General features: G+C 34.7%; 1 protein-coding gene across 11 annotated transcripts in view; it reads right to left on the bottom strand.

The window, feature by feature from the left end:
* The window catches only part of SEC31A (SEC31 homolog A, COPII coat complex component), an 80,230-nt gene that overhangs the window by 26,297 nt on the left and 28,008 nt on the right, over window positions 1-25,925 (bottom strand). For 10 of the 11 annotated variants that reach the window (XM_038582271.1, XM_038582273.1, XM_038582274.1 and 7 more), the window contains exons 11-20: window positions 20,996-21,232; window positions 19,303-19,377; window positions 17,955-17,993; window positions 17,391-17,468; window positions 14,870-14,945; window positions 14,258-14,436; window positions 7,550-7,676; window positions 6,357-6,502; window positions 4,723-4,896; window positions 1,709-1,882 (exon numbers count right to left, since the gene is read on the bottom strand). In XM_038582271.1, the coding sequence (XP_038438199.1) occupies window positions 1,709-1,882; window positions 4,723-4,896; window positions 6,357-6,502; window positions 7,550-7,676; window positions 14,258-14,436; window positions 14,870-14,945; window positions 17,391-17,468; window positions 17,955-17,993; window positions 19,303-19,377; window positions 20,996-21,232 (1,305 nt within the window). The remainder of the gene's footprint in view (window positions 1-1,708; window positions 1,883-4,722; window positions 4,897-6,356; window positions 6,503-7,549; window positions 7,677-14,257; window positions 14,437-14,869; window positions 14,946-17,390; window positions 17,469-17,954; window positions 17,994-19,302; window positions 19,378-20,995; window positions 21,233-25,925) is intronic. The other variant, XM_038582275.1, reaches the window with a different exon arrangement.

Here is a 25,925-nt window from a genome sequence, read left to right as displayed (position 1 = left end):
CCCAGGGTGCGATCCTGGAGACCCAGGATCGAGTCCCATGTCGGACTCCTGGCATGGAACCTGCTTCTCCCTCTGCCTGTGTCTCTGCCTCTCTCTCTCTGTCTCTCTCATGAATAAATAAATAAAATATTAAAAAAAAAAAAAGTACAAGCCACTGTCCCCAGTCAACATAAGATACATAACATAAGATAAGCTTTAATGAAGAAAAATCACTCCTTAATTTGTTACTGAATTTGTTTTTCTTTTCTTAAAGCAGCAGACTGCTAGATCAAAGTGTAACAAAAGTCTTTCAATGTTTTTACATCTTCCCAGAAAGAGAGATCAACCCAAGGACATAAAGAATAACTATTCTCTTTTCCCGATGTAGAGGGTGTCCCACTTCAGTACCCTGAGAGACAGCATGCTTGAATTAAAAAGGTGCTTCAGAGTTCTAACACCATGTTGGCCATTAACTAGTCATGTAATTCTAAGAAATTCAAGCTCTAAGTCTTAAAACTCTGGCTTGTCACTTGACCTCTCTGCTTCTCAGTTTTTCTAGCCATTGCCTGCTTTGCCCTATGTCACAGACTTTTTAAAAGTAGTGGAAACTCCACAAGAGTAGGGAACTTAATCTGTTCTGTTTACCAATAAACAAATACGTAGAATAAAGACAGGCACTCCTGGTAAATTCCCAATAAACAATTGTCAAAGGAAAAAAAGAGAACAGTTAAATTCAAACGCAATCTATTCTGATTAAGTATTAATCAAAAGTACAAGAGACAAAAGCATACATACTGATTTTTTTTTAGTTTTATGATTTTATATTTACTCTTGCTGCAGTGAAAAATAAAAAAGGCCTTGTCAATTTTATCAGTAATCTGTTGTATTTAATTAATTCACTTTTAAAATAACCTGTTGTATTTTAAAATGGGCTAACTTTGTTGTATTTAAACAGCTTTGGTTGTATTTAAAAATGGGTTAACTTTGTTATCAGTGAAGACCACTGATTACTTATGAAAATGGACTTTTTACTTAAGAACATGATGGCTATCTGGGGATCCAGATATTTAAGTTTCTACATGAAATAGTAAAAGACAGTAAGATGTCACATTTTATGTCACTAAACATTTAGTAATTTTAATTAAATTAAATAATAAAAATATTTAATTATCTTCACAGTCCCCATGACCTACAACTTCATATACCTTTGGTCATCCTCTAATATCTAAGTTGTCCAAATAAATTGTATTCTGAACACTCTTTATTGTGCGGATAGAAGACACAGTAAACCTAGAATAATGATTCGGAATAGAATATTAAAAAAAAGAGTACTTTTTCTAAGAATGTTTTATAATATTAACCAAATCACCCAAAAAGTTGTTCCCACTACTTTAGTTACAGTTTGTTGGATGAATCAAATTGTAGTAGTTTCAAGAATAGATGTACATGTGTAAGGGAAGTTTGAGTAATGAGAAATAAGGAGAAATCTCCATAGAGAGTTTAAATTAATTTATATTTAAAATATAATCTTTTTGACCAGATTAAAGTGATGATTAAAAAAAAATAGATCATAAATACCACTTCCAAGAATATAAAGAGAAACTAATAAAACAATATGTTATCTAGTTTTATTATAGCAGATTAAGGTCTCTTACCCCATATAACTAAAACTACCAATCTGAATAGAAATATACAAATATTCCTACTTAATCTGGACCATATCACTCACATGGGGATAATATTGTTGAGCTGGAACTCTTGGCATCTGTGTGTGGCCAGCCATTGGTCCAGGCCTGCCCTTGGGCAGCTGCTGCCTCTCATAAGGAATTTTGGGTGATTCCTGTCCTGGTACAGGTTGTCCTTGTGCTCTACAAAGCCTGTCACGAAGCTGTACAATATTTGGCTATAACAAGCAATGGAAGAAAATAAAGCAAAATGTTAGAATTCACCCAACTATATGACAGCATGTTGCTTTTCTTCAAGTAAGCTTAATCAGTCATATGCTCCTTGTTCATATGCTATGTCCTTTATAATAGACCCTGGCACATCAGTTTCTGATATTCAAGATTGATACCAAAGGTCCATGATACACAGTTACACTTGTCATTTAACTGAGGCAGGAATTTGAATTATGCCCACCACATAGTAATACACAAGATCAATGTTACTTAACATCTCTGCTCTTTTCTGTTTTTAGGTAGTCGAGTAATGCTTATAAATCATAAAAATAGTTTAAAAATACAACTTTGTTTCTTTATAGAGAAAAAAGGCTCCCCAAAGGAATCAACTGCTAAAGATGGCGATGGGAAAATGGCAATCTGAAGAGGAAAGGAAAATTAAAAAAAAAAAAAAAAAAAAAAAGAGATCTATCATTATACAGATCAATAAGTGTGAGTTGACCACATACATGTTCTAGGTATTAACAAACAAAAAAAAGTAATGTTAAAATATTTTGGAAAGAATAGATTTTAATATCTTTAAAAATCATACATTTCTAAAAATTTACTATAGGTTTATGGGGACCCCGGGTGGCTCAGTGGTTTAGCGCCGCCTTCAGCCCAGGGCCTGAGGGTCCCACATCAGGCTCCCTGCATGGAGCCTACTTCTCCCTCTGCCTGTGTCTCCACTTCTCTCTGTGTGTCTCTATGAATAAATGGGTAAAAATCTTAAAAAAAAAACAATTTTAGGGAACCCTGGGTGGCGCAGCGGTTTGGCGCCTGCCTTTGGCCCAGGGCGCAATCCTGGAGACCCGGGATTGAATCCCATGTTGGGCTCCCGGTGCATGGAGCCTGCTTCTCCCTCTGCCTATGTCTCTGTCTCTCTCTCTGTGACTATCATAAATAAATAAAAAATTTTAAAAAATTAAAAAAAAAACAATTTTATTATAGGTTTAAAGCTGTCATTTAAACTTTTAGGTATACTTTATTGTCTATTAGGGAGGAAGATTAGATATTATAATGATATCACAAAATGTCAGAACATACTCCCTAGAAAATACTAAGTAAGGGTCTACTGAGATACATAAAAGACAGCAACTTCACTTAAACATTTAAGGAATGTTCTTTAAAAGTCCAAAGAAGGGATGCCTGGGTGGCTCAGTGGTTGAGTGTCTGCCTTTGGCTCAGGTCGTGATCCTGGGGTCCTGGGATGGAGTCCCGCATCAGGCTCACCACAGGGAGCCTGCTTCTCCCTCTCCCTATGTCTCTGCTTCTCTCTCTGTGTCTTTCATGAATGAATTAAAAAAAAAAAAGTCCAAAGAAACATGAAGAATACTGTATAGAAAAAGTACATGGCTATAAAGTATTGAAAATGAAGAGTTTAATCCTAAGGCTAGAAGATCTAAAGGTTTTAGATTAAGTTACTCTTAACATAAGGGGTCTTATAACTCAACAGAGTCTTAAGTAAAACAGAATAAAACTATTATGCTAAAGTCATCATAAAGTCTATGTTTCTATTCTACCTAATATTCTCATAAACAATTTAGAAAGATATGACATATAAGTATGTTCAAAACCAACTAGAGAGTCATACCTCCATAATCCTGGAACACAGATAGAAGTATTTTTACTCAATGAAATTACTAAAGGAAATTTATTGATAATTCCCTAGAACAGACAAAATACTGAAAACAATTAACTAAAAAAATTCATTAAAAACAAAATAAAATTTATAATAACAAGTACAGAAATAAAGTATCTTCAAGGCTCAATATTAAGCTCTGTCAGATACACAATACAGATATAAATACCCTACTTGTGGAAAATCGTCCTCAAATCCCACCCTGATTTCCACCCATACCCCTTATTAAATTTAGGTTGCCCTCTTCTGTGCTGCCACAGCCCTACTCTATCACAGTATGTAGCACTTTTGGAATCCTATGTTTACTTGTCTGTATTCAAACTCCCTCAGGAAAAGAATACTGGCAATTGTGTGCATCACTGTATAGTCAGTCACTTACTGAATTCCATTGCATTGAAAAAGCCATTTTAATGGACACTAAATAAGGATACTAAATTAGAAATATAATTCTCTCTGCTTTGAGTACTTTAAAAATATACTTGTCCCAGGGCTCCTGGGTGGCTCAGTTGGTTAAGTGTCTGACTCTTGATTTCAGCTCAGGTCATAATCTTAAGAGTTGTGGGACGGAGCCCCATGTCAGGCTCCACACCGGACATGGAGCCTGCTTAAGATTCTCTTCCTCTCTCCCTCTGCCCCTCCCTGCCCATTCTTTCCCCTAACACACACACACACACACACACACACACACACACACACACACACACACAATATGAGACTGGAATGGTATAGAATGAACTTCTTCACTAACATCTATGTTTAGCATGACATTTTAAAACAAGCCCTTTGTTTGGTTAAGTATTAATATTTATAGCTTTTCAACACAGAACATTCCTACAAAAAATCTTGTACGAAGAATCAGCATTTGACTTAAGAAACAAAAAGCTGGTCCTTTTCTCATTTATTTTCCTCAAATACTATGACCCTTAATACTGAGGGATCTATCATACTAACAAGAGTATCCTATTTTTCTGATACAGTCTGGCTACACCTAAACTGATCCTTGAACAATTAATTGTCAGCAACATTCACCTATAGTCATAGGACAGAAATTCAACTGTTCCAAAACATTTTGCCTACCATATGTTTATGTTTAATACTGAGTGCTACCTATCAGAATCACCTTATTCACACATTAAAAGAAGAAAAATGGTCAATTCTAATTACCTGGTTGGTGTTTTCAGGAAGAAAAGCCAAGGCTGCAGCAATACTGCCTTGGGCTGCCAACAAATTGGCATACTGACTCATCTTCTCAGCCAAAAGAACACCTACAGTATTGGTGTCCATAGCTTGGGTGAGTTGCACAGCTTTTCGCAGGATGACAACTTTCTCAATAAGATCCTAAATGAGAAAAAGAAAGAGAAAAGGAGAACCAGACAGATATCAAAATGTGTATAAAAGAAAACAGGAAAATATAAAGAGTTATACTAAGGTTTCTAAAACCTATCAAAAGTACATCATATTATCCTCTTTTTAAAAAACATCTGCAACAGCTCACCATGATTTAGGTAAACTGAAAAAGTAAGGAGGAGAAGGTCTCTTACTCATGGATAGCGCATAGGTTACCACCTTCTCCTAAATGTCCTTAAACTTCCAGATACTTGTCTTGTGAGCTGAAGTAGGCAAATATCAAAAGTGCAAGTGATAGGCAGATCATCTGAAGGCAGAGGCTAGGTTCCAGTATGTATAAAACGAACTGTGACTAAAAGCATCATACTACTTACACTATAAAAACAGTAGGTACTATGAGGTCACCTCTAATGAGCTTACTATTTCAACCCAAAGTTTCTCATATTGCTCTTCAATACCAATTATTTCAACAATGGGGAGCTTAAAGTACTAAGCACAAGAATATTCTACCTATCTGCCCTTCAGAGGTACATAGATCCAGAAGTGTGAAACAAATGTTTTTTCTCACAAGCGCTTAGAAGGAAAGCCTTGATTTCCTACCAGATTTTTAATTTCAGTGGAGTGATCTTTAAAGTTACTACTCTACTGAGAAAATTTCTTTCCAGAGAGAAAAAGAAATACACTCGAATGAAATGAGACTCTGCTGATTAAATGCTTAAAAAAAACCCTAAATATATAGTTACTCAGTACTTGAAAGGAGTCCCCGTATTTCTTTACTTCCTCTCTTGCCCAAGTTTTAGTGCTACATGGGCTTCTATTTACCTCTACTTTCCTTTTCCTTTAACCGTGAATATCTTAATCTATCCTCTATTGGTACTGGGGATGCCTCTCATTCATTTACCCCATATTGCTTCTTTCCTTACCCAAGGCAGATAGGATCACCAGGGGCAGCAAAAGAGAAGCACGAGGAAAAAGAAGTAAATTCTAGGGCTGTTTTTTTTTTTAATTAATTAATTTATTTATTTATTGGGGGGGAGGGCAGAGACACGGGCAGAGGGATAAGCAGGCTCCATGCAGGGAGTCCGACGTGGAACTTGATCCCTGGTGTCCAGGATCACGCCCTGGGCTGAAGGCGGCGCCAAACGGCTAAGCCACTGGGGCTGCCCCTAGGGCTGTCTTCATGTTCTTGCTACCTACTTCCCCCAGTAAACTAACAAATTATTCACAAACTGATTTCACAAACAGTTATGACCCACTATACCATCATCTCATACTTTGCCTCTCTGTTTACATAGCTACCAAGACACATAAATAACCCAGCAAAAGAACTTCTAAAACATAGAGAACTATGGTAAAAGCAGTGAACTTCTGGAACAAACCAATTCCTAGAATATAAGTAAGGTGAAAGACAACACTAGAAAAGAAACACATTTTGTTTCAAAGATACTAACCTGAAGGGACAATGGATTGCTTCCATCTTGAGCTTTAGTCCAACATGCAACTAGTTTCTCTACATTCCCTGCACAAATATAGCAGAGACATGCCTGAGTCTGCAGGAGGCTATCACCTTCACTTTCAAGCCTGGTTCCCAAAAGATCTAGAGATCAGGAGGAAAACAAAATAAGATTATACTTATATACTTATATATACTTATACTTATTATAAGATTAAAGCAATCTATATATGAAGTTGTAAGTAGGCCAATAGTATTTACAGAAGTATGAATTAAACTTCACAACCAATGAGTAGCAGAGAGAAAAACCACTGTTTTATAAATGCTCAGTAAATATTTATTTGTTAAAAGAATGGAAATGACTAAATGTATATAAAAAATGACTTCACAAGATTCTATATAACTAGCTACAGAATTTCCATTAATTATATTAAAAAATAATAAATGGGAATAATATTTGAGCAGAAAAATCCTAATGAACATTTAATTCCACTTCATCATATCTGATGTTTGTGTAAGTAGTAGACTAAAATATGGCATATTTGGAATGAACATGGTAGGCAGGACTACTATAAATTACTTATGATGATAAAATTAATACCTTATAACTTTCATATTCTCATAATATTTTCAAGGTAGCAAATGGTTGGTTGTTTTTATACTTGTGGCCTAAAGATTCTGTTGTTACAAATAAGGAGTATAATTCCTTAGCCAGTCTAGTCATGGCCTTTAATGATAATTTGTAATTTCCATTCAAATGCTATAATTACTAATTTTATTAAACATTTATTTATTTATTTATTTATAGATTCATTTATAGATTTATTCATTTATTTATTCATGAGAGAAACAGAGAGAGGCAGAAACATATGCAGAGGGAGGAGAAGCAGGCTCAATGCAGGAGCCCGATGCAGGACTCAATCCTGGAACTCTGGGATCACGTCCTGAGCTGAAGGCAGATGGCTCAACTGCAGGCTCAATGCAGGAGCCCGATGCAGGACTCAATCCTGGAACTCTGGGATCATGTCCTGAGCTGAAGGCAGATGGCTCAACTGCCATCCAGGCAACCCGAGAACTTCTTTTTCTTATCTGTGATTAGTTGGTTTGCAAAAATTTCTAATGCTGTCAGTAATTTTATTTAAAATATACTATGCCATTAACATAATATAAATATAAGCCTCATTTTCTTACCACAAAGGGCTGAAAACTCATCTGGTTTAGCATAAGTCAATACTGCAGCTAAAGCCTCTCTCCAATTTTTAAGGTCACAAGACTCAACAATTTCTTTCCAGTTCTTCATTACCACTGCAGTAATTAGCTTAAGAAGGGAAAATAAAGGGAGAATTAAAAGCCTTTGGTATATTACTAAAAATTAGCTCTGACTAATCAACCATATCATTCAAAACTACTATTCACAGTATTTCATATAGAATAAAGCAGCAGCAAAGTGAAGTATAACCTTGAGCCAACTCACATAAAAGATGGTTATTATTTTTCCTCAAAAAAACCAAACAAACGTATTTTATACATAGGCTGGGAAGGAAAAGTATAGGATATTATCAAAACATTTAACAGGAAAACATGACTTGGTCTGATGGATCAGGAAAAATGTTCTGACTACATGTGAGATATGAAGTCAGAATTAACTTCATCAAGAAGAAAACAGGTTGGGAAACAGGAAGATGGCAGAGGATTAGGAGGACTTCATGCTTACCTGGTCCCATGAATACAACTAAACAACTATCCAATTGTCTTAAATATCCCAGAAGTTGAAAATGAGTCAAGGAACTCTCTCTCTCACACACACATACATGGATATAAAATATAATAATATATATAAATAATGAGGAGGAGAGGAGAAAAGAATGGGTTCAAACTTAAAAATTAATATCAACTTCACATAGATTGCTATAGGCAGAAGAGGCTATATACAAACCTAATGGTAAAGATAGACCAAAAACCGCTAAAAAACATGCAAGGAATAAAAAGAAAGAGATCCAAATATATCACTAAAAAAAAAAAAAAAAAAAAAAATCAGCAAAATGTAAAAGATAAGATCAGAGAAAATCTCCAGAAACAACCATAAAGCAAGTAATAAACTGGCAATAAATACTTATCTATTAATAATTACTTTGAATATAAACGGGCTAAATGCTCCAATTAAAAGACATATGGTATCAGAATGGATAAAAAAACCAAGACCCATCTATATGCTGCTTACAAGAGACTCATTTTAGACCGAAAGGCACCTGCAGATTGAAAGTGAGGGGGTGGAGAAACATCTGTCACACAAATGGACGTCAAGTCGGAATAGCAATACTTCTATCAGACAAACTAGACTTTAAGACAAAGACTGTAACAGGAGACAAAGGAGACACTATATAATAATAAAGAGGACAATCCAACAAGAAGATATAACAATTGTAAATATTTATGCACCCAACATGGGAGTGCCCAAATATATAAAACAATTAATAACAAACATAAAAGAACTAACTGATAATAACACAAAAATAGGGGTAACCTGGGTGGCTCACTTGGTTGAGCATCTGCCTTTGGCTCAGGTCATGATCTCAGGGACCTGGGATTGAGCCCTGTGTTGGGCTCCCTGCTCAGCAGTGTTTCTCACTCTCCCTCTGTCCCTTCCCCACTGCTTGTGTACTTACGCTTTCTTAAGTAAATAAAATCTTAAAAAAAAAAAAACTCCACAAAAATAGTAGGGGACTTTAATAACCTACTTACATCAATGGAAGATCTAAGCAGAAAATCAACAAGGAAACAATGGCTTTGAATGACACACTGGATCAGATAGACTTAACAGATATATTCAGAACATTCCATCCTAGAATAGCAGAATATATTCTTTTCAAATGCACATGGAACACAGAATAGATCATATATTTGGTCACAAAACAGTCTTCAAAAAAAAAAAAAAAGAATGAAGTCACACTACATACTTTTTCTGATCACAATGCTATTAAACTAGAAGTCAGCCATAAGAGAAAATCTGGAAAGATCACAAATATGTGGAGGTTAAATAACATGCTACTAAACAACGAATAGGTCAACCAGGAAATAAAAGAATGAAAAAAGTACATGGAAACAAATGAAAATGAAAACACAATGGTCCAAAACCTTTGGGATGCAGCAAAGTGGTTCTAAGAGGGAAGTATATAGCAATACAGCAAGAAAGCAAGAAAAAGCAAGAAGCAAGAAAAATCTCCAACGACTTAACCTTACACCTAAAGAAACTAGCAAAAGAACAAATGAAGCTTAAAGTCAGCAGAAGGAAGGAAATAATAAAGATTAGAGAAGAAATAAATTATATAGAAACTAAAAAAAGCATTAGAACAGATCAATGAAACCAGGAGCTAGTTCTTTGAAAAAATTAATAAAACTGATAAACCTCTAGTAACCTCAGACTTACCAAAAAGAAAAGAAGAAGGACTCAAGTAAATAAAATCACAAATGAGAGAGAATAATAACTAACATCACAGAAATACAAACAATTATAAGAGATTATAAAAAAACTATATGCCAACAAACTGGACAATCTAGAAGAAATAGGTAAATACCTAGAAACATAAATTACCAAAACTGAAACAAGAAGAAACAGAAAAATAGAAAATTTGAACAGACCAATAACCAGCAATGAAATTGAATCAGTAATAAAAAAACTCCCAAAATACAAAAGTCCAGGACCAGATGGGTTTATAGGCAAATTCTACCAAACATTTATTTTATTTTATTTTTAAAGATTTTATTTATTTACCCATGAGAGAGAGAGAGAGAGAGAGAGAGGCAGAGACACAGGCAGAGGGAGAAGCAGGCTCCATGCAGGAAGCCTGACATGGGACTTGCTCCTGGGTCTCCAGGACCACACCCCGGGCCGAAGGCAGGCGCTCAACTGCTGAGCCACCCAGGGATCCCTTTACCAAACATTTAAAGAAGAGTTAATACTGGGGCACCTGGTTGGGCATCTGCCTTCGGATCAGGTCATGATCCTGGAGCTCTGGGATTGAGCCCTATGATGGACTCCCTGCTGAGCTGGGAGTCTGCTTCTCCCTCTCCCTTTGCCCCTCCCCCTGCACCTTCTCTCACTCACTTTCTCTCAAATAAATAAATAAAATCTTAAAGAGAAAAAAAAAAAAAAGGTTAATACCTATTCTCAAACCACTCCAAAACAGAAAATTCCAAATTCATTCTATGAGGCCAGTATTACCCTGATACCAAAACCAGACAAAGACAGCACAAAAAAAGAACTATAGGCCAATATCTCTGATAAACATAGATACAAAAATCCTCAACAGAATACCAGCAAACTGAATCCAACAATACATTTAAAAAAACCAATCATCATGATCAGGTAGAATTTATTTCTGGGTTGCAATAGTGGCTTAATATTTGCAAATCAACCAATGTGATATATCACATCAACAAGAGATAGCATATGAACCATGTGATCCTTTTAAAGGATGCAGAAAAAAGCATTTGCCAAAGTACATCCATTCATGATAAAAAGTCTCAACAAAGTAGGTTTAGAGGGAACACACCTCAACATAAGGCCATCCAAACTGGCAAGAAAGAAGTCAAACTTTCACTATTTGCAGATGACATGATACTCTATGTAGAAAACCCAAAAAATTGCTCCACTAAAGAATTGCTCGAACTGATAGAGGAATTTAGTAAAGCCACAGGATATAAAATCAATGTAGAGAAACCTGTAGCCTTTCTATATACTAATAATGAGGCAGTAAAAAGAGAAAAGAGAAATTAAGAAAGAGAAATTAAGGGGTCAATCCCATTCACAATTGTACCAAAAATGATTAAGATACCTAGGAATAAACCTAACCAAAGAAGTTAAAGACCTATACTCTGAAAACTGATGAAAGAAACTGAAGATGACACAAAGAAAAGGAAAGATATTCCATTCTCATGGGTTGGAAGAACAAATATTATTAAAATATCTACACTATCCAAAACAATCTATACATTTAATGTAATCCCTAACAAAATACCAAGGGCATTTTCCAAAGATGTAGAACAACAATCCTAAAATCCACGGAAGACCCTGAATAGCCAAAGCAAGCTTGAAAAAGAAAAGGAAAGCTGGAGGCATCACAATTCTGGATTTCAAGTTATATTACAAAGCTGTAGTGATCAAGATAGTATGCTACTAGCATAAGAACACAGAGATCAATAGAACAGAACAGAAAACCCAGAAATGAACCTACAACTATATGGTCAACTAATCTTTGACAAAGCAAGAAAGAATATCCAATGGGGAAAAAACTAGTCTCTTCAACAAATGGTGGTGGGAAAATTGGACAGCCACATGTGGAAGAATGACACTAGACCACTTTCTCAAACCATACACAAAAATAAATTCAAAATGGTTGAAAGACCTAAACGCAAGACAGGAAACCATAAAAATCCTAGAGAAGAACACAAGCATTAACCTCTTCTATAACAGCCGTAGCAACTTCTTTCTAGATATGTCTCCTGAAGCAAGGGAAACAAAAGCAAAAACAAATTATTGGGACTTCATCAAAATAAAAAGTTTCTGCACAGCGAAGTACAATCAACAAAACTAAAAGGCAACTGATGGAATGGGAGAAGATATTTACAAGTGACATATCTGAATAAGGGTTAGTATCCAAAATATATAAATAACATAAAATTCAGCCACAAAAACCAAATAATCCAGTTAAAAAATGGGCATAAGACATGAATAGATATTTTTCCAAAGAAGACATAGACACATGAAAAGATGCTCAACATCACTCATCATCAGGGAAATACAAATATAAACTACAATGATGTATCAGCTCACACCTGTCAGAATGACTAAAATAAAAAACACAGGAAACAACAGATGTTGGCAAGGGTACGGAGAAAGGAGAACCCTCTTTCACTGTTAGTGGAAATACAAACTGGTGTAGCCACTCTGGAAAACAATGTGGTGGTTCTTCAGAAAGTTAAAAATAGACTATTCTATGATCTAGCAATTGCACTAATAGGTATTTACCCAAAGGATACAAAAATACTGATTTGAAGGGATATATATGCACACTGATGTTTACAGCAGCATTATCAACAATAGCCAAATTATGGAAAGAGGCCAAATGTCCATCGACTGATGAATGGATAAAGAAGATGTAATAAATACATACAATGGAATATTACTCTACCATAAAAAAAATGAAATTTTGCCATTTGCAATGATGTGGATGGAGCCAGAGAGTATTATGCTAAGCAAAATAAGTCATTCAAAGAAAGAGAAGTACCATAAGATTTCACTCCTATGTGGAATTTAAGAAACAAAACAAATAATCAAAGGAGAGAAAAAAAGATAAAGGAGCACACCAGGAAAGACACTCAACTACAGAGAACAAACTGATGGTTACCAAAAGGAAGGTGGATGGGGAGATGGGTGAGATAGATGAAGGGGATGGATGGGATTAAGGAGTGCATTTGCTGGGATGAGCATGGAGTATGAATCGAATTTCTGAATCTACATTGTATACCTGAAACTAATATAATACCTTATGTTAACTAACTGGAATTTAAATTAAAAAAAGAAAAGAAAAGAAAAGAAAAGAAAAGAAAAGAAAAGAAAAAACCCAATATTCCAGAGCAACAGAACACTGGGTGCAAAGTTCCAAGGGAGAAAGGCACAGAGAATGTGCAAGCAACTGAAAGGCAGCAAGTGTGGCTGAAAAATAACAGAGGGAGTGACATGAGATAAAGCAGGGGAGACTGACAGCAATCAATGCTGACAGGACTGAACACTGAGAAAACTTTTATGGAAAGACATTTAATAACATTAAGCAGGGCTTAAAAGTGTTCAGACTCTGCAGCAAAAATTCCATTTCTAGGACATACAGCCTCATTAAACAAGTAGAAATCACACAAAATCCTTAGGTACTACAAAGATGTTTATCACTATCTTATCTATATTAGGAAAATCTTAGGAATTATCTAAACATCCCCCAAATAAGAGAAATGATGTATCCTTACTACAAAACATTATATAGCAATTAAATATTTTTATAAGAATCTTTAATGATATGGTAAACCATTTATAATGTAAGTGGCAATATCTATAAGCAAAACAACATACATATTATACACACATATGGTCCTGTTTTTTTTTTTTTTTTTTTTAAGATTTTATTTATTCATGAGAGACACAGAAAGAGAGAGGCAGAGACACAGGCAGAGGGAGAAGCAGGCTCCATGCAGGGAGCCCAATGTGGAACTCGATCCCAAGACTCCAGGATCACGCCTTGAGCCAAAGGCAGACACTCAATGCTGAGTCACCCAGGCATCCCAATGGTTCTGTTTTTAATAATTCTACAAATACATAGAAAGAGGTACAAAAGAGTATGCACCAATTTGACTGAAGAATTAGAATTTTATTTTTATTTTTTTTAAAAAACATTTTATTTATTTATTCATGAGAAAAACAGAGAGAGAGGCAGAAACACAAGCAGAGGGAGAAGCAGGTTCCATGCAGGGAGCTGGACGTGGGACTCGATCCAGGGTCTCCAGGATCATGCCCTGGGCTGAAGGCGGTGCTAAACCGCTGAGCCACCCGGGCTACCCAGAATTAGAATTTTAAAATTAAATTTTTTATCTTTAAATTTTTCTATCTTCTAACTTTTCTATGATAAAAATATGAAAAGTACTTTTCATTTAAAAAGTTCTATACACAAAGTCCAAAAAATAAAAATAATAACAATGCCAAACTATCAGCAGTAACTATTTCTGATTTAAGGAATTATGAGTAGGTTTTTGTTCTTTACTGTTTTCTGTATTTCAATTATCTTAGGTAAGAATGAATTGCTTTTATAATCAGATAAATGTTATAGTTTATCTATTTTTAAAATAACCTACCCTGGTAATTTTGCTTTGGGATTTTGCAAAGTATTTTTTCTGGGTTTGAGCCAAGAGTTCTTGTCCACCTGCTATGGCCAATATAATGGCATCAGCCATGCGGTTATCATGTAAACAAAGGTCAACAGCACTTTCAAAGTTACCCGTCAGCAAAGCTTGAGTAATTAAACCATCAATATCTGCAATAAGGAAATAATAACACTCAAATTAAATAGAGTTTTTGTTACAATAAAAAAATCCTATACATATCAATTATTACATGTACACACAAAGGAGAAAACAATGCTAATTTCTGAATATTACTAGTAGATTAATTTCTAACACAAGTTTTTGAGGTCTATGGAAATATACTGAAATGTATGTAAGTAAAATCAGGTAAAATAACACATTTTTCAACTGCTTAAGCTAGAATAACAGAGATCATTATCTCTGTTTTTAATCACATAGATGTTAGAACAAACCTCTATCTCCAAGAGACTGATTACATATACTAAATAACCGAGTTCTTTTTTTCAATCCTCCACCACTTGCAAGAATACATTTGTAACTTTAACTTAGGAACTATTTGCTTTCAAACAGTCAAAAATCAAAATGAAATAGGTAGGTATTTACCGCCACTGATGGAGATGTTAAATGTTCCTCCTGCTGATGGTAGAAATTCAGATTCTTGTTTTCCTTCTTTAATGCACTAAAGAGATGGGAAGGGTAGCAAGTTAGCCAGAATGAAACTGTGGAATAATTTACTGGCAAAACAAGATTTATATATGATTATTCACCTACTGACTAGATAACATGCCAAATTATTCCAGAAAAGTTCTCAGATCTAAGACTTTCCTGAGATTTAACTCCCATCATACAATCATAAGTAAAATACAAAGTCATCAGGAATAATGTTAAAAAAAACTTTAAGTTTCCATATCTAATACTGGTAGCTCAGAAATTACTAAAGAATCTTTGTTTCCATAGATACTTCAAGTAAGAATAGCTTGAAACATGCAAAATACACATTTTAAATTTTACCGTATTTGGACTTTAAAACAACCCTGCTGCTATACATTTAAAATTTTCTACATGTCTAAAAATTTCTGTCCATTAAGTTTAGTTCTAAGGTCTTTTAACCGAATCGGTCAAAATTGAAAAAAAATCACTTGGTGCCCCTGTACAAATGCTAAATAAAAGACTGTATGAATACACTAAAATTCAATTACAGATTTTGTATTCTCTTAAATTAGTCCTATATTAGCAGCAATAGCAGGTTGGTCTGGTAAAAAGATATACAGTTCTGTTATAAACCCCTGAGATTATAAGACTGAGTAAAAAGAAATTCTCTATTTTCTTTCTTTAGAAGAAAAGAAACATAAGGAAGGCATATTGCTGGCAAAAAGTTTAAGTGCTCCCTTTTATGCATAAAAATTCACAAAAAGACAAAAATAAAATATATCAGAGATTACAGAGAAACTTTTAAAGAAAAACATAGCTGTCTTGCATGAGATAAAATATCTATATTTTGTGCTTATGTTACCTATACATCTGAACGTAAGCACCTAGTTCAAAGTCAGGGGCATTTTTGGATTGGGGAATTTTAGTGCAGGGCACAGTATAGCATTATCTGTAAATAATGCTTAATTAGTTAATACTGACCATTATAGGAGAATAATCATAACCTTAATTCTTTCCTTAACTAAAGAGAAGCATTTTAGAATTTTCTTTTTTAGAATCCGATACTGATCTGATTATATTCACTAACTTACAAAAATGACTTTTTCTTAACTCATAATTTTTCAAATTTGTCTTCTAAGAAACAATGAATAAACCCTTATTCATAAACTTCTTTTTTTTATTTTTTATTTTTTTATTTTTTTTTATTATTTTTTTTTAATTTTTATAAACCCTTATTCATAAACTTCTAAAATATAAGTCTGAAAAACAGTTTATTATATGTTGAGTATTTTCAATGTGTAAACTACTATGTCTGAAAAACAGCATCTTCAAAGTAAAGGGGAAGATTTCACCTCCTTAAAATTCTTTCAAATACTCTGAAAGTACACATTAGTGACTACCATTTTGTTAAATACATGTTATTCTGATCTATTAATTCATAAGTGTATTTCCAAATGGTCCTCTATTTGATAATACATAGTCTAGTTGTACATAAATGAAAAGTACATTTCTTCAGTGTATCCTACAAATCTGTATAGGTATTCTCAAAATTGGTTCAAATTTTTATAAAGATTTTATTCATATTCTTTATTCTCAGGTTAAATAAATGTTAGAAGATTCACTTCTATGGAACGTGTTTTTTAATAATTATCTTGCAAAAGTCTAAATTTACTGATGAATTATCCTTATAACTTAGTAAAGGATTGCAAGAAATATTCTACAGTCAGGGTTATCTCCATATCAGAAAGAACAAGAAAAAGTCAAAGATGAGACGAGAAACAAGAACTTGTTGATTAATTTTCCAAGATGAAATACAATTAGAAAGCAAGAAAAGTGCAGAATTATTTAGTAATGATTAAAATAAAAAAACCCAGAAAAACAAAAGGAAAAAAATTAATGATAGAACTCTGTGTTCAAGGACTCTTTTTAACTAGTTATAAAAATTGCCAACTACCACTCATGACATGTTTATCATGACAATCAGTAAATCATGATAATCAGTTTATTTAGTGAAAAATTCTATCCTTGGATTCAAAGTTCAAGACTAATCTACAAGCCTTTGCCACTGATAGTGGGCTCTAAATATTAATGTGTCAAGAAAAAAAACATTAACTTTACATGCAACGTATCGTGTATTTCTCAGTAAAATTTTTCATTTTAACATGCTGATATCTATCTGTCCAAATTAAGTCAATCTCACATCAACTGTTAATTTTATTTTTATTTTATTTTTTTTTTCAACTGTTAATTTTAAAACCTATAATCCAGAAGCTAGATCAGAGAACTAAAGATTTCATAGATGATATTTCTGTCAATCTAGTATATAGACTCATACCTCCAAAATCTCTAAGAAAACAATATATTCCAACTTCATTTTGGAACAAGTAGTCAAGCAAATTTTCCACAGTTCAATGAGAGATAAACAAATATCACATATTTTCCCAATGTAATTAAAAAGGAAAAAAACAAGTACCTCTCCCAAGAGCTGCTCTTCAGCAGCAGGGCTCTCCTCCCCATCATTCTGTGCTACTTGGTCAGAGTCTTTAAGAGCCTTTGGTACACAAAACAATTACAAGGGAAGTTGAAGAATTGTAGCATTAAGAGTATTAGTGAACAGGAAGACAAAAGACCCAACCAACAACATTCAGAGCTAGTTTAATCATAAGAAGTAATGCCAAGTAAATTTATTTAAGAAACACTATCAGAGGAAAAGCAAAGAGCCATTACTGATAAGATCTTCCCTTTTTTTCCTATCAAATGTCCCTCAGGCCAAAGATCTTAACCTTAAGTATCTGAGCAGTCATTGATGTTGTTTTTCCTCTTTTGCAAAATTTAAATATCATCAAGAGAAAGGAATGCTCTACCAGCTAAACTTTCACTATTTTAAAATGAGAATTCACTTACTAAAATATCTACAATCATTATTTATTTTTATACTGTAAAGCAATAAACAGACAGATTTCTTAAATTACATTTCCTTCTCTGTTATGACCTACACCAAATTTTTGGAAGGTATCTATTTTAAAGGCCTTCTTACCACCTCGGGTCCATCCACTTTGTTCAAGGCCAAAGCAATCTGAAATAAAAACAACAATTCACCATGGAATTCTATTTCAAGGCATACAGCAAATGCTTACCTCTTTCTCCATTTTCTATTTCCTTTCCTTTTTTTTTTTTTAAGATTTTATTTATTTGAAAGAGAGAGAGAGCGCATGCGCTCGAACAGGGGGATGGGCAGAGGGAGAGAGAAGCAGACTCCCTGCTGAGTAGGGAGCCCAAAGCAGGGGCTCCATCCCAGGACCCTGAGATCATGACCTGAGCCAAAGACAAAGCACTCAACCGACTGAGCCACCCGGGTGCCCCTCTTCCACTTTTAAATAACTATAAGTAATTTTTAAAAATTTCTTCAAGTACTCACTACCAAAAGAACGACTATTAGAAGTATTCTGACAATCAGATTCTATTCAGTATTCAGTATTAGGTATTCAGTAAAGCTTTTTATATTAATTTCTTACAAATCTAAAAGGGTTATAGCACCAAGACATTTAGACTAATAATGAAATTAAATATAAAAAAACCTAAAGGAATGAACAAAGACACACAGCCAATAAACAGTATAAACAGTAGGGCTGTGATGTGACAGCACTGCTCCGAGTGTGCAATATCTAAGCTGTACGAGGTAGGTGGCAACCCTGCAATGCTATAGAAAACTCTAGTCACTTTCAAAGAACAACAAAGTGCTAATATAAATTACACAAAGAATCTAAAATACTTCCTTCAAGGTTTCCAAAGTCAGTGTTTCTTGTGCTGTTCATGTCAGTATTGTGTATGTGGGGGGTGCCTCTAACAGTTGCTTCGTTTTCTTTCCCCCAGGGCCTTCTAAAAATCTAAGTATTATTTCCACTGTTTGAAGTTGATAGCCTCTTATCTTCTAAGGCCCGATTTTATCCAGATATGACACAGCTCTTTTTTTTTTTTTTTTTAAAGATTTTATTTATTCATGAGAGAGAGAGAGAGACAGAGGCAGAGGGAGAAGCAGGTTCCATGCACCGGGAGCCCGATGTGGGATTCGATCCTGGGTCTCCAGGATCGCGCCCTGGGCCAAAGGCAGGCGCCAAACCGGTGCGCCACCCAGGGATCCCTGACACAGCTCTTTTAAATCACGTTTTAAATCAAGGTGTTTCTTGCAGCTTTTATATCCAGGTATAAGGTGGAATTACATATTTAATAATCTGTATTTGGAACTTTGGCAACCAAACACAAATTCTTATTAAAAATTTATTGACTGATTTGAGATTACCTGTATAGAAGTTTATAAAAAGAACACTTATACATAAATATTTTACTTGCATAAGCACAGCCTTTTAACTTTCCCAGAAATTTACCTTCTTTCCTAGGTCTTCTTTTCTGTATCCTAGAAGTTCAAGGTATTTTCCCCGAGAATCATCCTCAAAGTTTACCTTTAAAGAAGACATAACCTTGAAGTAAAGATCTGCATTTAAATTCTTAATTACTTGACCAAATTCCAACTAGAATGATTAAAAACTATAAAAAATAAAGTCTATTAAAGTATACTATTATCAACTAAAGCTTTCTCTATCTACTATATAGAAGGCTTACTGTAAAAAAGAATCCTCAAAATAGTTTTAATAGGTTACTTTTTAAAATAGTAAGTATACTAGTAATTAATTATCCTTGTTGAATAAAGCTTACTTTTATTTTATTTTTAAAGTAAGCTCTATGTCTACTGTGCGGCTTGAACTCATGACCCCGAGATCAGAGTCAAATGCTCTGACTGAACCAGCCAGGCACCCCAAAGCTTACTTTTAACACACACACACACACACATATATATATATTTTAAAGATTTTATTTATTCATGAGAGACACAGAGAGAGAGAGAGGCAGAGACACAGGCAGAGGGAGAAGCAGCAGGGAGCCTGATGTGGGACTCGATCCTGGGACTCCAGAATCACGCCCTGGGCCAAAGGCAGGCGCCAAACTGCTGAGCCACTCAAGGATCCCCTAATGTATATTTTTTATAAATACAAACTAACTCATGTCCAATGGTTATATTCATGCAAAATGCAACACTGTGAAACACTTGATGTCCTAAAACTCTTTCCCAAAATTAGTATTTACAAGATATAAAATTCTGTAATTTTATAATTTAACCTTATTGTATTCAAGATCTCTTTGGAAAATTCAGTATCAAGAAACAGACATTCCAGTGGAGGCAAAATAACCAACCAGAAAACTCTATTTCCTATTGTCATAAATATAATTCGGTAAGAGGAAGGAGAAAGGCCTCCAATTTCCCTCCCCTATAACTCTTCCTTCTTTTCCTATTTTCCTTAACTGGATCTACTACAGGAATTAAATATTGTTTTTATTATACTAAGCTCTATGTTATAATTTTAAAATAGGTCTGCCAAATGTTTAATCTCTCTCACTTAAATACAATCATTACATCTTTTTTTTTCTTATTTAAGTACTTCATAATAGGCTTTTCAAAGCAGAGAGGGAAGAACTCTTGATATAAAAATACGGTTGTGTGTTCTTCGTAAGCTAGCTTTCTTTCTTTCTTTTTCAAAGATTTTATTTATTCATGAGAAACACACAGAGAGAGGCAGAGACATAGGCAGAGGAAGAAGCAGGCTCCCTGCGGGAGGCCTAATGTAAGACTTGATCCTTGAGTCCCTAGGATCATGACCTGAGCCAAAGACAGATGTTCAACCACTGAGCCATCCACTTACCCCTCTTTGTAAGTTTTCTTTAATTTCATCTTGAAGCTCCTGAAATCACAATCTTGCAATAACTTTCTTTTTTTAAGATTTTACTTATTCATTCATGAGAGACACAGAGAGAGACAGAGAGGCAGAGACACAGGCAGAGGGAGAAGCAGACTCTATGCAGGCAGCCCGATGCAGACTCAACCCTGGGCCTCCAGGACCACGCCCTGGGCCAAAGGTGGTGCTAAACTGCCAAGCCACCAGGGCTGCCCTAATAACTTCTTTAATAAGAACAGATTGAGAAAATCATGGGACTAGTTAAATTTGCAGATAATCTCAACTTTACCTTCAAAAAGGACCACACATGTTTTTCAAATTCAGTCTGAGAAGCATCGATTTTTTTCTGACAATAACTGACAAATCCTTGTGACTGCACGACTTGCTGCAGTTGGTCCGATCGGCTGAGGAATTCCTTTTCTGTTACAACCTGGCTAATGAACACATGGTGTTGCTGCTGCTGCTGCTCAGCTCCCTGCTGGGACTGTATCTTGACATTCTCAAAGGTAACCAGTTTGCCTCCAAACTATGAAAGAAAAAAAATGAACAGTTAATTTGAACACAAGGATAAGGCCTAAAAGCATGCTCCTGAAAAACCTGTTAAAGGAAAGAACTAAGACCTTAATAATCACTTTGGGTAAAATTAGCTGATACAGACGCCCATACTCCACAATCTGACCCCAGCCTTCAATTATCATTTTTCTTCATACCACCTATCTTCTAGATAAAATGTACTATTCACTGTGCCCCAAATTTCTCACCTACTTGCTTTTACTAACTTCCACATATGCAATGTTAACTTCTCTTCAAAGCCCAGGCAAATGCCACCTCCTCCACCTCAGTTGCCCTCAATATAATACAGACCTCTTTTGATTCAACTATTTGCTATTCAAGTATTTGCCTCACCTTCTGTTCTCAGCTCTAAGTTTTAAAGGGCAGTAGAATATGCCCCTCCAAAATACGCCATTTGGCATAAGGATTATTTTGAGCTAAGGACTACTTGGAACACAGCAGGAAAGAAGGGCACCCTGACCTCTGCTTTTCTTCCTTTTGAAAACTGGAGATGAAACTCCCATGTGAGAGCTGCCCTCTCTATACCAGGGTGAAAGAAACATTTTTATCATAGAGATGAGAGAAATCTGTACAAACAGACCTTGTTTAAATAACAATTACCTTCCTTTAGTCTAAATATTTTAGTCACCTTTCCACAAGTGCCATTCTTCATTCAACCTAGTATATAAGCCACTTGTTTATGTCTCCATTTCACAATGGCGGCCCAGGTATACATTAAAATCTGTCTGTTTTTCTCCTGTTAATTTGTTTTATATCAATTTACTTCTCAGGTCCACGTGAAAATCCTCAGAGGGCAGATGCAAAGTTCTGCCTTCCCTATACTAACAAGGATTGTGGTTCTGTATCTACTTTATTCTTGTATCTCCTATAGTACCTAGTATTTGCCTTGTATATAGCAAGTAAACAGTTAATTCTGATTAATAAATGTATACAAATAAAAGTAGGTAAAGAAGGAAACACAGGACCAAATCTGGTTCTTTACACTCAGTGATTTTTGTATGAGGATTATTGTTTTTATGTAAACTTATTTTTTTAAAAGTCTAAGTTTTTGTTATGTCAGGCACTGTAGGAAATACCAACAAAACCTTACCACTCTCCTTAAGGAATTTAACATGAGAATAAAACTGAATACAATATGCATTTGTGAGTTCTAGATGAGATGCAGGTAATACCACACTTGATAAGAACTTCACAGAAGGGTAAAACTGCTAGGTTTCCCCAAGTTTTAGGGAGGTTGGTAAAAATTGCACCCCCCAGAAGCAAGACCTAAAGGTTTCACAAGAGGATTGGGGTTATTCATTTACTTGGTTCTATGTCATAATATTATAATATTACATAATTATAAAAATGTAAGTGCTACGTTAATTGAATTTAAATAAAAAATATATAAAATTTTTTAAAAAGGCACATAAAAAATAATATAAGTGCTGCTTGGTAGTCATCATTTTTTCAAACAAACCAAAAAACAAATATGGAAAACTTAAATATTGGTACTGAACACAATAAAAATATTTTTAAAGTCTTAACAATAAAAAAATAATGTAATTTACAAAAATTGGTAGAAATAAAAAATTTGGAAAGAAGAAAATTGGAAAAACTGGAATGGAGTATACAAATGCACTAATTTAATATTACATAGAAGAGTTTCAATTAATACCATATGAAGTTGGTATATCAAGACATGGATGTTTAGGTGAATTATTTACATTTATAAAGATAATCACAAAACCAATACAAACTTCTAAGACTTCAATGGTAAACTAAAGATATTTGAGGGGGACACTGACATTCTACCTCTCATGTCCACAGAGAGGGCATTTTCTTTGTACTCTGTAAGAGGAACTAGCAGAGGAAGAACACTTCTGGCCTTTCTCTGTCCTTCACACTGTCCTGGGAGAGGACTGACTGACATTCTTCAGGAAAGAAATGCAGCATGCTTACATCAGCTCTTCAGGGCTTCTTTTTATTTTTTATTTTATTTTACTTTAAAGATTTTTATTTATTCATGAGAGACACAAAGAGAGAGGCAGAGACACAGGCAAAGGGAGAAGCAGGCTCCATGCAGGGAGCCCGATGTGGGATTCAATCCAGGACTCCAGGATCATGCCCTGGGCCGAAGGCAGGCGCTAAACAACCACTGAACCACCCAGGGATTCCCCAGGGCTTCTTTTTATATCTGTCTTCCCACATGGAGAAACAGTCCATATGGATAAGCTGCCTGCACCTTCAAGGAAAGCTCTACAGCACCTAGATTTGTCAGTAACTAGGTTAGTAAGGCTGCCTAATACAGAAGCGAAGCTAAAAAATGATAATTAAATCAGATCCTGAGGATATAGAGGCAAACAAAACAGCCCAGCTCTCACAGAGTCTACGTTCTACTTTCTTACAAAGTCTACTATGGTTGGACATCTAAACTGTAGCCTCTAATCTAGCTTACGGCAGCACTAAAGGTGATATTTTGATTTTCCATCTCTCTTACTTGGTTCTAAACTCATATGGGGAAGAAAACAGTGTTATTTATTGTCTTTATAATACTCCAATACTAGTGAGTGGAGAAGAAATGGAGAAGGGGAAGATGTTCACTACTCATTCCAAAGATAAATATATTTGTCAGGCACCAGTAGGCATTGGAAATGTACCTATAAACTAGACAGTCTGTCCTCAAGAAGCTTTTATCTGGGGGGATCCTTTCTGTACACTTTAGTTTTATTTTAAACCTTGTACATATACAATTTTATAGTAATAATTGTCTTAATTACTTAAGGAAGGAAGGAACTAACTGGATGGTTAGTATTCAGTAAAAAAAAAAAAAAAAGTGGAAACTCATAAACAAAGGAAAAGATATACAAAGGCAGGAGGACAAATAGTAAAGAAAACTAAACAGGAGGGATGAGAAGATTAATTAAATACCGAGAATGGATTTACGAGTGACATAATAAAAGGCCTATTTTAGGAAGACCAATCTAGAGATGTAGTATAGATTGGAGGGAGAATAGACAGGCAATAGACATGTAATCATATTAACAGTTTAGTGTGAAAAGATGAAGAACTAGGCAGAGTAATATAATTTACAAGCAATGTAAAAGAAAGAATTACATCTGAGAGATATGTGAAGAGCAGTATTTGGACCTGAGGAATGAATATAAGAGGTTGAAAGAAAAGTTCTGAGCCTAATAGAAGAATGGTAACAAGAATGCAATAGTAACTGCAGAGATCATTCATTCAGTTTCAGATAAAGTGAATATACAGAATTCTATGATAGGTATAAATTGTTATGATGATAGGGAAGCTGAATAATTTATTTTATTTTTATTTTTAAGTATTTCTCCAAAGGCGACATATAAATGACCAATATATACATGAAAAGATGCTCCATATCACTAATCGAGGAAAATGCAGATCAAACCACAATGAGATATCATTTCACATCCATAAGGATGACTGTTATCTAAAAAAACAATATAACGTGTTACTGAGGATATAGAAATTAGAACCTGTGTGTACTGCTAATGGGAATGTAAAATGGTATAGCCACTGTGGGAAATGGTATGGAAATTCCTCAAAATATTAAAAATAGAATTACTATAAGATCCAGTAATCCCACTTCTGGGTATATACTCCAAGGAATTGAAAAAAGTATCTCAAAGACCTATTTGCCCACAAACGTTCATTGTAGCATAGCCAGAGGTGGAAGCAACCTTAATGTTTATTGATAGATTAATGAATAAAGAAAATGTGGACTATCATTCGGCCTTTTATTTTTTTTTTTAAAGATTTTATTTACTTATTCATGAGAGACACAGAGAGAGGGAGGCAGAGACTAGGCAGAGGGAGAAGCAGGCTCCTGTAGGGAGCCCAATATGGGACTCGATCCTGAGACTCCAGGATCATGCCTGGGGCCAAAGGCAGACGCTCAATGGCTAAGCCACCCAGGCTTCCCTTAGCCTTTTAAATGTAGGAAATCTTGTCATACATGGCAACATGGATGAACCTGAGGACATTATGCTATGTGAAACAAACCAATCACAAAAAGATACTCCATGATTCCATTTATATGAGGTATCTAAAGTTGTCAAAGTCAAAGAAACAGAAAGTAGAATGTGATTAGTAGGGGCTGGGGAAGGGGAAAATGAGCAGTTGTTCGACAGGAAGAGAGTTACGGTTTTGCAAGATAAAGTTCTGGAGATCTGTTGCACAACAGATGTATATAGTAAACATACTATACTGTTAACTTAAGGCTTATTAACACTTAAATAGGGTTAAGATGGTGAATTTTATGCTACATACATGTTTTTTACCATTAAAAAAAAAATTGGCAATTTAAAGAAAAGTTGGAAGGAAAAAAGAGAAGGAAGGAGGATACACAGATACACCTTCCTTAAAGAAAAAAAGAAAAGATATGAAGGAAGGAGAGATAGAGAAGGAAGACAAATTTCATAAGGGGATGGACAGTGTGAAGGTTGCACAACAATATAAATGTATTTAATGCGAATGAACTGTATGTTTCTAAATGGTTAAAATTGGTAAATTTTATGCTATTTATATTTTATCACAATTTAAAGTAAAAAAGAAAAAGAGAAGGTCCCAATTTTCTTGAGAAACCAATCTGAATGATGAAAAACCTACAGATACATCAAATCCTCTTC

This window comes from Canis lupus, chromosome 32 (assembly GCF_011100685.1).
Source record: "Canis lupus familiaris isolate Mischka breed German Shepherd chromosome 32, alternate assembly UU_Cfam_GSD_1.0, whole genome shotgun sequence".
Lineage (NCBI taxonomy): Eukaryota > Metazoa > Chordata > Mammalia > Carnivora > Canidae > Canis > Canis lupus.
Note: the sequence above shows the minus strand (reverse complement) of the source record. Positions and strands in the feature narration are given on the sequence as shown.